A 17,898-nucleotide genomic window follows, 5' to 3' on the forward strand; every position below is an offset into this window, starting at 1 on the left:
CTATACCACATGACACTGATCAGCTGTGTTAAACAGTTTAGCCAGTACAAACATTTGACCAAAAAATATATATATTTTGGCAAAGTTTAAGTTAATATTCTCCTGTTATATTTAAATATGTTCATATATTCTGTAAAAAATATAGTTATTGCTAGTAGTGTAATTTTTTATAGGTTAGGAGCAATCTTAAGATTTATCTTTGCTTTGACCATAGTCACCCCCGTGGCCGTAGTCACCTCGCTTGACGGTACAGGTTTCCTAAGCCTCTTTCCGGCTCTGTTGGTTTTCCTGTGCCCTTCAATCTGTTTCTTCGTACTTCTTGTTGTTTCCATGGTTAAAACTTCAGCCATGTCACCAGACCACTTTTATTTATGCAGCCTCCTACAGCCGCAAAACAAGCAATATTTTTACAATAAAAACTCCCACCAAAAGTTTTTAGGGCTTACCCTCAGACGCATCGATACTTCAATTGAACTTAGCGACTAACAAATATTCCGGAGGGTCCACAAAACTGTGAAGGGGTTCACGCTGGCGTAGCAGGATGTGGTGACTCACCAGAAGAAAAAACAAATGATCTCTACTCTAGGTCTAGGTTGTTGGCTCATAATTTAAATTGTTGTATGTTGCTAGCCTGTGACTAAGGAAGGTAACTACTTATTTGTTGATGTTTTTAAGTTGCACTAATGTTACCTTTTTTTTTAATTTTTTTTTTAAAATGGGTATTGAGAGTTCATTAAGCTTTTGAACATGACTTCTTCTAAAATACACGACATTGATTTATATGAACTTCTGGGAATATCGATTACAAGTACTACTAAAGAGGTTAGGTAACTATCTTTATTTTTTATTAAATGTCTCAGCGCTGATTTATTTGGAATTCTATATTAGAAAATGCATTTCTTTTAGAAGAGTAAAATAACTTTTAGAAATAGAGGATTTATTATTTATATCATAATTTCATTTGCCTTGTCACGTTCATTTCAGTGCTTGTAAAATTATTGTAGAGGGGTTTCCATAAAAAAAAACTGCATTTGTAAGGTTTTTGCGAACTAGAATAATAATAATTGCGAAATGTTTTTTTCACTTCCATACGTGTATTCGAATCATTCTCTTAAGAAGAAGCCGTTGTGATACGTAGTTAACCTGTACCTACTTAACAGTTTTAACGATTAATAAAGTTAGGTTAATTACATTAAAAATACTGTGGAATTGGGAAAATGGTTGGTTATGTTGTTTTAGTCATTAAAAATACTGCAAAAGCATGTGAATGGTTGTTCAGGTAAAGTTAGCTACCTACATTAAAAGATAGTAACTGTGAACTCGTGTGAACTGTTGGTTGTATTAGGTACAAAACTGTAGAGATGGTTGGTTAGGTAAATTAAGGTACTTAAAAAAATACTGTAAAAATATCTGTGAATTGTTTGTTCAGTACATAAGGGTAGTAGAATGGAAAATACTATGAAATTGTGTGAACTGTTGTTTGTTTAGGTTAACTACATTTTACAGAGTAGGTGTTTTTGACCGACTAAGTCGACTGCAGGTTCATCGCGACAAAATAAGTTGAAAACATTTTTACAACTTATGGTTTAAAGTGCTTCTAATTGCTGTTTTCCATCATTGAAGTTGGGGCTTCAACATTTTGATTGTAAATAATGGATAAAGTATTTAAGATGGAACACTGATCATGTGGATTAAGTTTTTAAGTATTTTTTATGTTGAATCGTTAATATGACTAGGTTGGGATTAAGCTTAAACATTTAAGAACAATTATTTGTCACTGGTTGTAATTTGTGTTGTATAACATGACTGGGCAGTAATTTTGTACAACTGTGCATTAGAAAACCTAGCCTGCTTGGACCATTGGTAATTATTCGTATCACGTATCCAAGTTTGTCCCTTGATCCTTATGGATTGATTCTGAATATATTGTTCTTCTGGTACATGATGCGTGCTGTTTTAATTTCAGGCCACAAAGTAGGTTACTTTTTTTACACTGAAAGTCACTTTTGGTCATTAATTTTTGATGGTCAATTTTTTGACAATTACAAAATGCTGCATGTAGGCCTACCACATAAATGTAAAAAAATTGGATTTTTAATATTTTTTTAGATAATTATCTTCAATAAATTGTCCATTTGGCAACAAATTGCAAGCTGAGACCATAACTACATGTCTAATATCCAAATAACTGACAGTTTCTTATATATGTAACCATGGTTTTTTGTAATCTCTGTGGGGTCATTCCATACCAAATCAACCAAAAAAAAAAACTATTTTTGACACCCACCGTCTCAGATTTTGACGAAACTTGGCATGGTTGTTCAATTTATTGATGTTAGAAACCATACCAATTTGTTTTGCTCTATCTCTAGTGGTTTAGATTTTACAGCCCCTTAAAGTTTATGGATTATTTGAATTTTAAAAATCTGGCCGCCGTTAACTAGATTTGTTGTCCGATGGAAAAAAATTCATAATTTTTTTATTTATTAACCATTTTGTCTGAAAAAATTTTTAAGTTTGGATTATTGTAGCAGGAATAATATAACAAATTAACAAAACTACTAAGTGTTTATTTGGAACCATAAAAAAATCTCAGTGTAATTTTTATGATTATCGAAACAAAATGTAGAGGTTTACGGAAAATGGCAAATCTCATAAAGGGAAAAGGATAATCATGAAATCTCTGTTTTGTTTTTGTTCTAAAAGATATGTTCTACCACATTAAACAGTAATATTTGTGGTTTTTTTACTCCTTTGATAATTTTTTTCACTTCAAAACACAAAAATGAGTTAATTATTTAATTTTGGTTAAAAAGCTGCTTTGGCTGCTATTTGCCTGCCTGCCTGTGTTTCTGAATTATATACAGATGATTAAAATAACATATTTTCCTTTTGGTATCCCACACGCTTTTTTATAAAATAAATTACCTTACTTGCTGCTTCCTGTTTTCCACGCTGTCAAAGCCCTGCATTCGTGCCATTACACCATCCTGTTCCTTTTCCACTCGCAAATACGTAAACAACTGCCAGTGTAGTTTACCTATATTTTTGTGTTTGTGTCTGGCTGCGGACTTCACACACCCCTTCCCCCGTCTTCTGTGCTCACCCTGTTCCAGATCCAGATGCAAGATCTTCCCAGGAGATAAGCATGAAGGCCAGAAACTGATACAATCCGTGCATAGGGAGAGAACAAGGCGGGCTGTGTGTGACCTTCTGCATGTCCAAACCTGCCTTCCCCTCACAGCAACATTATTTAATATAGCTTCCATGTCAGTCCGTGTCAGGCAGTTGCCATGAAAGAAGTAAGATTGGTGCTTTTACATAACAGTCAATTAAGCATTTCAGTAAATGAGTGTTATTGATAATATTTATGTGTTTTTATTAAACTAAGTGAGTACCAAAGTGCTTTGTTGTTATGTTTTGTTGAACAATGGAGAAAAAGTGCAGTGTTGGAGAAACTACGGAAAGTGATTGCATCTGTTACACTATGTCAAGGACAAGCCTATACAAGGTATTGAAAAACTTTCTGAAGAAGATTTGAATCTTTTTACATTAAGATGTGAATCCAACAAGTTAACAACTGTTTGCCTTCACCATGAAAGTGTGTTTTTAAAGAAGTATGAATTTTTACAATAGGTGTGTTGTGATCCTTTCAAAACACATAGAACTGTTATTAAAAAACCACCTTTTGTTTTAACTGTACAACAGAGTAGAATCATCTTATCAAAAGGGTACAAGGTTAAACCTGGTCAGAAACTTTGTGCGTTTTGCAGGAATAAACTTATAAAAGATAAAGAAGCTGACAAGGTTGAAAGTAATGATGAGCACAAGAATGGACAAAGGATATAGGACTAACATTTAGAGATGAACTAAACCAACTTCAAAAAAATACTGTAATTGACGAGCTAAATTCTTCCTTTCATGAAATCGGATGTTCACCAATGAAATTACATGCACTTGGTCATCATAGCAAATCACGTTATGCTAAAGAAAAGCTACAAAAAGTTCATGAAAAAGTAAAATCAAAATTTGAAACTGTTCTTGAAGTTGATCCACCTGAAGAAAAAAAACTTGTTGGAAAAAAGTATGTTGCAGAACAGTGAAGACATGGATAAACTAGTGAATATTATTAAAAAGGAAATTATAGGTGCATAAAGAAAAAAAAATAAAATAAACTTTTAACACATCTGATTATTCTGTTCATAAGGCTCAACAAGTGTTTAAAGACAAGGGTTTTTTAGGCGAACCAGACTCTAAGCAAGGGAAACAGCTAAGCCTTGAAACTATTGATTTAGTGAAACAATTTTATCAAAGTGATGAACATTGTAGAATTCTGCCAGGGATGAAGGATGTCGTGAGTATAGGAAAAAAGGTTTATGAGAGAAAGCATTTGATTTTGTGTAATCTTTCTGAGCTATACTCAAGTTTTAAATGGGAGCATCCTCATTTGAAAATAGGTTTTTCAAAATTCTGATTCTTGAGACCTAAATGGTGCATTTTAGCTGCCTCTAGTGGCACACACTTAGTATGTGTGTGCACAATACACCAGAATGTTATTTTATTGATTCATGGAGCTGGTATAGAGGAAGATTATAAAGAACTGATATTGCTCATGGTTTGTGAAGGAGCAACAAGAGAATGTATGTTAAGGCATTGTGACAAATGTTCATCAAAAGATAACCTTGTCCATTTTTTTACAGACAAAGTTTAAAGAATATGACAATGAAGACGTTATTGAGTTCAGTCAGTGGGTTTCCACAGATCGAACTGAAATGATAAGGTGTTCCAGCTCTGTTGTTGGATTTATAGAAACATTAGTTGAAAAACTAAACAAATCAATACCTCATTCTTACATTGCCAAATCACAAACATCTACTTTTAAATTTTAAAGGAAACAGCTGTTTCCAATGTAGCTGTAATTTCAATGGACTTCAGTGAAAATTATGCTTTCACGATACAAGAGGAAGCCCAAGGTTACCACTGGACCTCAGATTCATGCACTATTCATCCTGTAATCATTCACTGCAAGGATGCAACTGGCAAAAAGCTTGTTCTACCTTTTTGCATCATATCTGATGACCTCAAACATGATAAGTATGGTGTACGAAATCCAAAAAACTATGACTGCCTTTTTAAAAGAGACCACCCACACATTAAAGAGATTTATTACTTTAGTGATGGGTGTGCAGCACAATATAAAAATAAATACAACTTCGTAAACCTGTGTCTACATGATAGAGATTTTTTACTGAGAGCTCAGTGGTCATTTTTTTGCGACCAGCCATGGCAAAACGGAATGCAACGGAATAGGCGGTACTGTAAAATGCATAGCTCGGAGGGAAAGTCTTAAACGACCTCTGGAAAAACAAACAGTGGCTGAACTGTTTGACTTCTGCAAGACCAGAATTGAAAATATCAGTTTCCATTTTATTACTAAAGAAGCAGTTAAATTGAATCGTCTTGCTATGGAAAGTCACTTCAAAGATGTTCAAACTCTTCCAGGGACAAGATCATTTCATAACTTTCAGCCACAAAATGATTCACAAACAATTGAGGCTCGAAGAATTAGCAAGGATGAAAAAGCAGCTATTGTTTTTAATTTATTTAGCATTCAACAAAACTTATCTCGTGAAATTAGAAGATTTGTACCCTGGATGTTTTATTGCTTGTGTTTATGACAGCTTCTGGTACTTTGGCATGGTGAATGAGATAAATTCTGAACAAAAAGATGTCACGGTACAGTTTCTTCATCCCCGCGGACCATCACCATCCTTTTTTTGGCCCAAGAAAGAAGATACATGTGCTGTGCCCATTCCTCATATTATTGCTATGGTGGAACCGCCAAAAACAATGACTGGAAGAACCTATCAGTTTTCACAAGAATGTATGACAAATATCCAATCAAAATTTGACAATCTAGAAGAATTTTTAAGTACAATGACCTAACAGTGTTACAACCGCAAGAACTGTAAGCCTTAATAACATAGGAGTATTGCATGTGTAAGAAAACACACAAATGTTTTATGTAGTGTAATATAATAATTATATTTAAATTGAACTGCAATCTCTTTACTGAGGTTAGTTCTGTTCGTATTTGTGAGTGTAAAGGGAACAGGTTGCTGTCATGGCAGGAATGCAGGATTTGACAGCATGGGAAACAGGAAGCAGCAAGTAAGATAATTTATTTTATAAAAAGGTGTGTGGGATACCAAAAGGAAAATATGTTATTTTAATCATCTGTATATAATTCAGAAACACAGGCAGGCAGGCAAATAGCGGCCAAAGCAGCTTTTTAACCAAAATTAAATAATTAACTCATTTTTGTGTTTTGAAGTGAAAAAAATTATCAAAGGAGTAAAAAAACCACAAATATTACTATTTAATGTGGTAGAACATATCTTTTAGAACAAAAACAAAACAAAGATTTCATGATTATCCTTTTCCCTTTATGAGATTTACCATTTTCTGTAAAACTCTAAATTTTGTTTCGATAATCATAAAAATTACACTTTGAGATTTTTTTATGGTTCCAAATAAACACTTAGTAGTTTTGTTAATTTTTTATATTATTCCTGCTACATTGATACAACCTTAAAAATTTTTTCAGACAAAATGGTTAATAAATAAAAAAAATATGATTTTTTTTTTCCATCGGACAACACATCTAGTTAACGGCGGCCAGATTATTAAAATTCCAATAATCCATAAACTTTAAGGGGCTGTAAAATCTAAACCATTAGAGATAGAGCAAAACAAATTGGTTTGGTTGCTTACATCAATGAATAGAACAACTATGCCAAGTTTCGTCAAAACTGCCATGGAATGACCCTGTGCTATTGTAGAAATGTGAACTTGTTCTATCATGTAGGCTAGTTGCACACTCAATTTTGCATTTAAAGAATAAATTTAATCATAATAATTGTAACAAGACTCGTGAAAATACTTGATACACACTTGTTTTAATAATTGCTTGATTTTGTAATACCGTCAGTTGGGGTCACATTGGCCCTTTGAGGGTAACTTTGGCCCAAGACAAAAAAAATGTTAAACCATGTAACAACTCTTCAAAATATTTATTAGATGTGATGATACATACGTTACATAGGATTTCTGGAGCATATTGAGTGTTGCCTTCTTTGCTTTGATAAGCACATCACTTGAGAATTTCTGATCAAAGCAAGCTTTGCCACTTGTTAGCATGTGTGTCTTCTGGATAACCAAAGATTCTAGTAATTCAGAACCCATTGTAGGCCTGAATTCTGTCTTGTTTTTCCTAACCATGCTAAAAATTCTCTCGCAAGAAGCATTACTATGAGGTATCGTAAGAATTGCCAACATTATTTTAGGAAGGACAATGAATGAATTACTTATGTCCATCAGCATTCTTCAGTTTTGTAATCAAATGCCATGCAACATCCATTCTATTTCTGTTACACGATTTGATTTCCTGAGGAAGATCTTCACACTGATACCTAGCAAATTCCACTTCCAGATCAGAGCTCTCCTGCTCATTCAACAAGAATGAATGCTTCGCACAAAAATACTGAACAGATTCATAGGAAACTGTTTCACGTTTTTGTATGTCAGCTACAGCAGCATGGATTACAGTTTCATTCTGTAGTGGAAACTTGGTCAGAATGTATTTGCAAGCAGATTCAAAATATTTTCGCTCACAGGTAAAGAAAATCACCATGTTTTCTTCACTTAAACCCACATCTTTATCACTTATGTACATTCTTGTTTTTGCACCAATAACTAGGTCTTTGTTGTCTTTTTGTTGATTCCTATCCCAATATTTAACATCTAAAATACTTTTGCTACTCCGAATACCTTCAGGCTTCAGAAACCTGATAAAAAGCTGAGTGAGTAGTGACAATAGCTCACTATGGAGAATGTGAATTAGCGGTTCTTCACTTTGCAGCACCGTATTAATTCTTGTAAACACTGGGGTAGTGTTTTGGAGGAACAAACAGTACAATTTTGTAACAGGCGAAGACAAAGCCTGCTTAATTCTATCAAGTCGTACATTCACACTGTGATGCGTAGGCTTGGTTGCTATTTTTTTTGCTGATTTTGGATTTTTACTGCTTGGGATGTCAATCTTGCGTTTTGATTGAGCTGGAGCTTCATCATTCTTTGACTTAGACGAAGCGTGCTTCTTAGTTGTAGACGTTGCAACATCTCGAGGTATGGAGTCTCTGTCAGGTGCATTTGGCCTCTCAAGAACGTACGAATTGGACTTGATATTGGTAACATTTGAAGTTTTTTGCCTTGCTTTGTCATTCAAAGGAACTAAAGTACTAGTAATTTCAGGTATGCACCCAGCCTCTCCTACTTCATTACCACCAGCTGAAATGCAAGCAGTATGTTTCAAATTACGTTCATCACACTTTTTTTCACCAAAAACAAAACTGAGTAGTGCAGGCCACTGTTCCAAAAACCTATCAATACAATTCTTTAATGATAACCATCTAGTGCTTGTATGCTTTAGAATTTTGTGTGTGGCGGTATCGCACAGAACCTGACATTGCTGCAGCTTCTGATGACGAAGAGAACTTCTATCTAAGTAGTGGTACAAATCAACCAAAAGATCTTCAATACATACTGGCAATTCTTTTGCAGCATTCTGTGCAGCAATGTGTATTAAATGACAAGCGCAACCCTGCATGAACACATTTGGATTTTCTTTCTTTATGAAGGAAGCTGTTCCTTTATGTCTGCCAATCATTGTTGAACAATTATCTGTGCCAAATGACAAGCAGTTATTCCATGTCAAACCCCTCTTCTGTATCTCTTCATTAATCAAAATGAAGATGTTTTCTCCTGTGTTTTGAACTTTGCAAGCACAAACAGCAAGAACTTCTGAAACGATTTTTCCTAGATCGGATCTGTAGGCCGTTACGACGATGGGGTATAATGTAACCTCTTCATTGTCATTACTCCCATCAGTAGCAATACTGAAAGCTGAATGCTTTAAGTTATCAATTATTTCGGCTTGGGACGTCTCTGCAAGTGATTTCACAATTGCAGTAGTCTTTGTTCGCTTGCAAGCATAATTCTGTGCGATATTTGAATCTGGACACATTGATTTTAATAAAGGGCTGAAATGATCTGCAACAGCAAGTGGTATGTTGTGCTCGATGAGAAATGAAGTAAAAAGAACTTCGGCGTTTGTAGCGGGATCAGCAGTCTCAGTTTTAAAAAAAGACGTCAAAGTTTTATTAGCATTTTTTACTTGCAAATTGTCCATGTGCTTTTTACTACTTACGTGACGCTGGCAATCGTTTTTACCTCCATGTTGAACACTAAAATCGCACTTGCACAAATTACAAAACACGTGGTATTCAGATACACTAGACACGGCTAGACTTGTCCACAACTGCGAATATTCTTTGCGATACTTTTGTGAATTTTTTGGTTTGGAAGCCATGTTGAGTTCACACGCACGCAACATTTATATTTCCCAAATATTTAAGGTAACTTCAAATGTAAAACTTGATAACTACACATGACGCTTCCCGCACAAAGAACAACCAACAACTGGACGGATCGATGTATCGATGAATGAGTCGAAAAGCCAATCCACACGCCCGAAACAATACACAGATCGATTGTATATAATCAATATTTTTCTCGTGCTTATACAAATACAAAAGTATCTTGAACAAGCGAAGCGGGACGTTGTACACCATACGCGTTTAAACAACTTATCTATACACAAAACACACAATTCACAATAATATGCTTACTCTACTAGTTCCACACAATTTTAAAGTGAAAACAAAACTCTCCCTGAGCGTGGGAAAATGATGCATCATACGATATACACAGCTGTAGATGCGTACGTGCACAAGACAATGGCCCGTTTTTTTTAATCTGAAGCTGATTATTCCGTAGCTTAAAAACGGAATCCGTACTTCCGTAGCAAGCCACAATAATTCGTATAAACTACGGACAATTCATAGAACTTGGCACCTCTGGTCCAAATGGACGTGTGTAGTCTTGAGGTAGTTATCTGGCATGTGGAAGTGACAACATGACATGCGAATAGGCCCCATCTTAAAGCTACTTTGTTAAGCCACAGTCACCCACAGCTACACTCCGATCAAGAAATATTCATGCCTCTTAGTTGAACTTAACATATTTACACACAGTGTGTGATTTAGTTTATCAAATAATAATTTATGACAAAAAATCGCACATTTCAAACTAATGCGTGAAAAGCGTTATGCCAGCAGAAATATTTAGTTTCACAGCTAAAACAATACTCACATAACTCTCTTTATCAATACTGACTGACACAAGTAATTAAATTATTAATAAATACGTGAATCAACAATATTTTCTTGTGGATATGGCTGGTGGTACGGTGCACAACAATAAGCTCAAATCCCGTTGTGTTGCTCTCTGCCCAAATACTCCCTAAATTCGGGGTGGCATTAGGCACAGGCAGGTCCCTACCGCCATGACCCGCCTATACCTGCAGCATGGCGGGGTTCAATCTGAGCCGCACGCCTCCACGTGGCCCCGGAGTGGGGATAGCGTGACGTCCACCCCCAAGAAACAACCGAGCACATAAAAGTGTGGAAGTGCGCGAGAGAGCAAGAGTGCAAATATGCTGTGTCATTTATACCTTTCCGTGCCGTCTCTTCTTTCGGTTCCCCTACCACGTACCTAGCTATTTCCCCTCTTGCGATCGGAATATTCATAATGCTTGAAAATTGTTACTCCCTCAGCAAAGAAGTTACACTTCAGTAAAATAAAAAAATTATATCAGATAATTTTTTCTAGAAGGCTTAAGATCAATTAAATTATAATGTTAACTGTATGATACTAGTACTTGTGTCGTCTTTGAATTTTTAACTTTCATCCATCTGGTATTGTGAGAAGCAAAGTCAGTGTTATTTAAAAAGAAATGTTGAATTAATCGAACATTAGTTTGAAATACATATCAGTTTGTTTGTCTTTTCGTTTTGTCGTGTTTTTGTCTCGTTTCAACTGTTGTGCGGAATTATTTTGGGTTCAATATTTTTGTGTTGTCATCATTTGTGGTTTTTTTTTTTTTTCGTTCTCTTAGTACATTTTTTTTTTTGTTTTTCTTTGTTTGTTGACCATATTCCTGTTTCAGAATATTTTGTGGTGTTCATATCCTTGTTGACAACAGCAATTGTTTGCTTAATTTTGTGTGTTTTTTGTCATTTTTGGGTAATTTTATTTATTTATTTTATTTATTAGTTTTTCTTCAACAGAAAAAGTTCTTAGCAATGGCGTATGTCCAAAAACTTACATCAAGTCATACATATCATTATAGTATAAAGTTGCTATTACTGTATAAAATGGACCATTTTATTCAGACACATTTTATTGTTCTAATAAAACTTCTAAAAGTATTTTTTCTAGTATATTTATGATTAATGTTTACCCATGTTTCTTTTAAATTAATTTTTATCATATTGCTGCTGCAAAAAAAGAATGTAGTAACAGCAGTATAATTATCTCAGAAAAAAAAATACAGCATGAACTTACGTACGAAAAAAAACATAAATGTTAGAAGTCATGGTTAACATCTTGTTTCAAAGCTTCTTTATTCAACGTATCCTCTTAAACATATTGTTAAAATTATTAAAAACAATAAATAATTGTCGTGGGAAAACTACTGGGTTCGTAAATGGATAGCCCAATTAAAGATATTACTAAACAGTTTTATTGATGGCCAATATATACATCACTTACAAATAATCATCTAAAAATGCCTAATAATCAATTCCACTTAAAAATAAATGTTTATTTCCCAGTCACTTGGTTTTTACATACCGCACACCTCGCTGGGCCGCACCTCTGGTGCAACTCGCCGCAGCACCCCTCGTGGACTTCCATCGCGGCACTCGGTCACCGCACTCCGTCGCCGCCGTCGCACTTGCCTTCACCGAGGATCTGCTCAACGATTTGCTCAGAACTTCGCTCGGGACTCTCGCCACACCCATGGCACTCTCGCCACCCAACTATCGTCGAGAAACTCCCCACCATGGCGGGCTATCTCTTATGGGAAAACCGCTTACAGTGTAATTAGTTCGAGGTACACCCACGTGAGTGCATTTGAGCGCTTGTAGTCTGTTTTGTTTACGTTGACTGACAATTTTTCCCGCTTAAATGCTTTTGAACTGTGCACAGTTTAGGTTAGCTTATTCCTGTTGATCGTGTAATTTATATTTAGTGTTTTTGTCGTACTTGCGTTATGTCAATATGTACTACACTAAAAACTGTTGTGTGCCGGGTTGTCAAAACAGGACTGAAACCCGTCACATATTTCCTCGTGTTTGTGATGTGGAAAGCTTTCAGCACTGGAAACGTGTGATTGCTTCGCCGAAATTAGCTCTCATTAGTAATGAGCATATTTACAAAGTACAGGATATGCAACAGTCACTTCAGTGCAGATTGTTAATTCTGTACCAACCCTCCTATTGTCAGGTTCGTAATATCAATTTATGCCCTAGTATTATCTGTTTCTGTTACTACAAATGTATTCGTTCATGTCGACATGTTTTTTCACCCCCTTTCCGCAATTGTTCGTATTATCAAAAATTGTTTCATGTAACAGTTTTAGATACAAATTATAAGATTTATAAACAATTCGAACGGTTTTGATAGTGTGCCTAATGAGGGAGTTATGAATTTTTTTTGTTCTTGAACCCCTGCTTTTTTCTCCCTTTGCAATAAATTTGGTCATATAAAAAAACTGTTTCAGACGAAAGTTGTACACAAACATTCAATGTTTAACAATAAATAAGATTGTATTTAAAATCTTACATAGTTCTGAACTTACGAATTTTTATTTATATTCAAACTCAGTTTTTTAAACCCCTTTCTGCAATGTTTCGAATTATCAAAAATAGTTTTTGATAAAAGTTTCAGACAAAAATTATAAGAATAATCAAAAAATTGATTGGTTTTGATAAGTTGCCTAATGAGGGAGTTATGAATTTTTTTGGTCCAGGAAACCCTGTTTTTCTACCCCTAGCAATCATTGTTGGTTGTATAAAAAAATTAGTTTGGACAAAAAAGAATTGTGTTTTCATAACAATTTATTATATGTTCCATTGGATGTGATATTCATCATATTTATGGAGGTTATTGCAATTTTTCTGTTTTTCGAAAACCGTCCCGGTAAATATGTAATTAAGCGGTATTTGTGAAAAAAAAAATTTAAAAAATCCAAAAATAGTTTTATTATATGCTCTTTAACTTCCTCTTTTCATTAAACCTGGCGGAGATAAGAAATTCTAAATACTTTAGGAAATATCGCCGTTTTTATTTTGTAATACAAGACCTGTCCAATCATTCAACCGTCGCCATTTTTTATTTTGCCGAGTGTTTGTGAATGCCTAATTTATTAAAATGGTCGATTAGGTCAGGTCAGTTACATTATAAATACTTTCAAACTAAGCGGACATTAAAAATAATATGAATTAATTTTAATGGTTGTTTAGTTTTAAAGTATTTATAATGTAACTGACCTGACCTGACCTAACAAACCGGGACAAAGGATAAACAGTAAGAACTCATGTTTTTTTTTACTAATTATTTGCGCAACAATATCCAAATAACAAATAAAACATTAAAATTCAGTAAATCACTGTTTCATGATAGAATTTATGCTTTTATGGCACATTACATCATATCATTTATAGTGTAGGTACTAACTGTTTTACTATTCTGCAATGTCAATAAATGGTGAATAATTTTTTGCCTGTTATATGTACATTCCAATAAATAAATTATATTGTATACAGTTGTCTAGTAGTGCTTTATACATATGGCAATATGTTTGCTCTATGCTGTTGCAAATGTACAATCTTAATGCTTGTTTTTGTAGTCACCAGTATCATATATACCTATTTTTGTTTTAATAAAGTTATTACAATATTGTATCTCAACTAACAATTTACATGCACACATGTGGTGGGCAGTTCAAAATGCACTGTTAAGGCTTGAAATTCAACTCATAATGTTTTTATTTTTATTTTGCTTTCCTTCTAACAATTTATGTCAATGTTTATTAAAATTTGCAAACAGGACATTCATGTATGGTGTATACTCGGTAAATGGAATTTATTGTTTGTAAAATTTAATTACTTATAGGCTCTTACAGTTAAGCAAATTCATTGATGGAGTTGGAATGCAAGTCTCAATAGTGTATTTTGAACTGACCGCCACAGTAGTTTTTTTTGGTTTAGTTCGAGGTCCAGCCACCAGGAGCGCTGTAAGCACTGCCAATGTTTGCTCTATGGAAGATATCCATCTATCCCCTCCCTTATCTATGCTCCCCACACCCGCAGCACTCTCGCCACCCAACTATCGCTGAGAAACTAGCTTGCTGAGGAACTCCCCGGAACCCGCGGCACTATTGCCCGGACTATCGCACCGGAACTGATCTCTACTGAACTCAACTCTCAGAGGCCGGCGTCCTGGGCTTATATAGGCTCAGGCGCCACTTTTAGAATTCATGAGCGTAGCTGGGGCCAGTCGCATCATTCCGCGCCGACCCGACGCCAGAATTATCGAGATAGGCATCGGTAGCTCGCGTGGCGGCCTGTGGAACTCCCCAGTTGCCAGGTGTCAGATAACTGTGCTGAGGCAGAGCGTTGTGCAGGGAGCGAAGGGGTGCGTAGGGGGGAGGGGGGAAACAATGAACCCCACAATCTTCGAGGCGCGCGCAGCAGGTCTCACGTTGCGGCGGCCACGCGACAGTGGCAGTGCGTGGCCGCCAGCCAGCTCCGAGCCTGCACGTGCCGCGGCCCTGCTCACGTTCGTAACAATATACTTGTTATTGTTTGCAATATTAGATGCATAAAATTTGTGAATCTATTTTTAAAGAGAATCCCTTGCCAATTATTTATGTTCACAATTTTTGTAAGTGGTAGTCACTTTTTGGTTACTTTTGAAATCCGAAAGTCACCTATTTCACTATTCTAGAGCCACTAGATTACTTTTGATGCCTGAATTTAGTACCTACGTCAAAAGATCCTGGTCATAGCAAAAAACGTGAATATAACAATATAATCAAATTATGTCTTAGGTCTGGTAGAATTTTTTTTTTCATACCTATATGTTTTGGGATCATAATTCATTGTTATATCATAATATTTTGTTATGTCCAGGATCTTTCATCGTGCTTAATTAAAACAGCAAGCATCATGTACCACAGGATCAATGTATACAGTATCATGCCATCAGAATCAAGGGATAAACTGAAATACATGATACGGAATGTTTCCGGACCATTTAAATGATCGTCACTCAACACAGTAAAGCTAGAAATCAACACGTTGCTGGTAAATATTCCTAACGAGAGGTGTGGCGACTCAGTACATGACAGATAGGTTTACTCCGATCATCCAAACTGCTCCTTTTGCAGTGTTCCAGCACATCTAGGGACTTCAGTAGGGTTCATGCTGCCGTTGTCTCTGCCTGAGTTAGCTAGGCTTTAATACTCATAAACTGTTGTTTCCAGGACAGCTGCTCAGTGTTGGTACGATGTGTGGTTTCAGATCAAGAAAGCGTACCGCCAGAAGGCGCTGAAATGCCACCCGGACAAGCTGCCCGACAACCCGAAAGCAGCGGAGTTGTTCCACGAGCTGACGAGGGCGCTGGAGATCCTGACGGATGAAGCAGCGAGGGTGAGTCGAGAGCTGTGGGGCAGCAGTGTGTGGCAGTCCACACGGACCCACTCGGGGACACGTCACAGGCCGCGGCAGGCCTGTGCTGTAAACTGCCGGTTGTTTGGAGTGTGTCCACTTGCACAAGGACGTACAGCTTCAATATTTTTGGTTGGTCATGTGTCACACTGCATCTTGATTGTAAGCTGGGAGGTTAATTCTTACCTTTGTGATGGTACAGCAAGTAATTCAGTCTAGTGAGGCTAGTGAGGTCAAAGGTTGAATGTGAGCACAGCATTGTGGGAATTTTAGGCTTCCTAAAAAACAAAACTTACTATTTAACAACTTTTTATGGAGAATAATTGGATATATATTTCACCAAACTTTTGTTGTTTTTTTATTAAATTGCAGTTCTTATGTAAAATAAGTGTCCCACTTACAAGTAAACTAATTATGAGCACTTTTATTAGTTTATTTTTGAAACAGTTACATCCTACACACCAATCCAACTGCAGCACCACCTACAATCATTCTGGTATCTGCTTTGCAGTCCTCTCTCTCACCCACCACCCAAGCTGTGATTTCACGTGCTACTCTTTTCATTTATTTATTTTTATTTATTATAATTATTTGAGTGCCTACCATCAGTTAGAGCCTTTTATAGGTAGGCACTTAACAAATATTACAAAACAATAACAATAATAAAATGGGACAACACAAACATAAGCACATGACAAAAGACACTTAAAAATTATAATAACTAAATTTTTCAATTTTAAATTAATTAATGAAATAACAATAATACATTTACGTCAGAAATTATCTTAACTGCAAAAAATTAGGAATTCAAAATGTCTTTCATTGAGATTTTTGCCTCTTTGAAAGGGTCTAAATCTTTTAAAAAATATCATTATGGTTATAAGTATATATATCAGGGTTGCCTCTGGTCCCTAAAAGACCCTAAAAGTCTCTATTTATCCATAGGTCCCTTAAAAGTCCCTATTTTAATAGGTCCCTAAAGTCCTTTTTTTTTTAATTTTGGAAATGGAATTAATTGGAAAATTAGCATATTTATTTTATTTTTTTATGAATGTGTCATGAACAGTGGCCATCAACACGCTTCCACACATCCATCAAGTTTTTCAGCCGTCGAGCTACATATTCCTGCATCTTATTACATGTAAGTTTTACAGTATTGATATTGTTTTATTATTCTTTCAATGTTTTTATTTAAAAAAAATATTGTGTGAACAAATTAAAATTTTATGGGGGAGATAACATTCTTAAGCCCCAATGAAGATTAACTGAGGGGCACACAATCTCCAACTTGGTATAACACAAGTTGTTTGTAGCATTTAATTTCAGGTACCTTCTATATAACTTATAATCTAGTTGCTTATATGTTTATGGTATCTTTTGTTACAGAATCATGGAGAAGTGTACATTCAAAAAATCCTGGCTTACTAAAACAGATGAAAATGGTTACAAGATATCAGATTGGGCTGCCCAAAAAAGTGAAAGTGAAGTGTTTTGTAAACTGAGTGCAAAAACATTTAATGTATCAAAAGGTTTTGAGAAAATCATTCAGCATTCAAAAGGTGAAAAACATACGGAACTGTGTAAAATTAGTTTAGCTCCATGCCAGCTTCAGTTAACGTTATCATCACCAGCAAGGTCTTGTTCTGAACCCTCAGCTTCAAGTTCCAGCACCACGAGTGGTAATTCAGCTACAATAAGAATTTACAGTGTGCGCGATAGTAGTACTACAGCTGAGTTTATTTGGGTGTTAAAATGTGTGTCTGCAGACTATACATTTAACTCTTGTGTTGAACTGAAAAATACTTTCATTGCTATGTTCCCGCAACTTGAAAACCAACTAGATGACTTTTCTTTGATTTGTACCAAAGCTACATACTTGATAACAGACTGTTTAGCACCATTCTTTCACCAACAACTTGTCAGAGATATGGAAGATGTCTTATTTTCTTTGTGCTATGATGAAACCACAAATTCCTATGGTAAAAAATAACTACAAACATTGGTTCGTTTTTGGTCTAGTAATGAGTGTAAAGTAGTAACCAGACATTTGGTAACATTTTTTATTGGTAGTGCTACTTCCACTTACATTTTAGACAAATTATATGAGGCTATGGAAAATGCATCTCTTTCTAGTAGAAACCTCATTATGCTAGGTAATGATGGACCAAATGTAAATAAGAAGGTAATGCGGCTCATGAATGAT

The 17,898-nt window shown here is 35.4% G+C and overlaps 1 protein-coding gene across 5 annotated transcripts in view; it reads left to right on the top strand.

The window, feature by feature from the left end:
• The first annotated feature begins 579 nt into the window (after positions 1–579).
• Positions 580–17,898, top strand: part of LOC134541497 (dnaJ homolog subfamily C member 17-like) — a 210,725-nt gene continuing 193,406 nt past the window's right edge. The window contains exons 1-2 of one of the 5 annotated variants that reach the window (XM_063384987.1): positions 580–822; positions 15,549–15,677. In XM_063384987.1, coding sequence (XP_063241057.1) covers positions 748–822; positions 15,549–15,677 — 204 coding nt within the window. In that variant the 5' untranslated portion in view covers positions 580–747. Of the gene's footprint in view, positions 823–891; positions 1,280–15,548; positions 15,678–17,898 lie in introns of those variants that run through there. The other 4 variants (XM_063384992.1, XM_063384991.1, XM_063384988.1 and 1 more) reach the window with 4 other exon arrangements.

Source organism: Bacillus rossius, assembly GCF_032445375.1.
Source record: "Bacillus rossius redtenbacheri isolate Brsri chromosome 4 unlocalized genomic scaffold, Brsri_v3 Brsri_v3_scf4_1, whole genome shotgun sequence".
NCBI classification, from domain to species: domain Eukaryota; kingdom Metazoa; phylum Arthropoda; class Insecta; order Phasmatodea; family Bacillidae; genus Bacillus; species Bacillus rossius.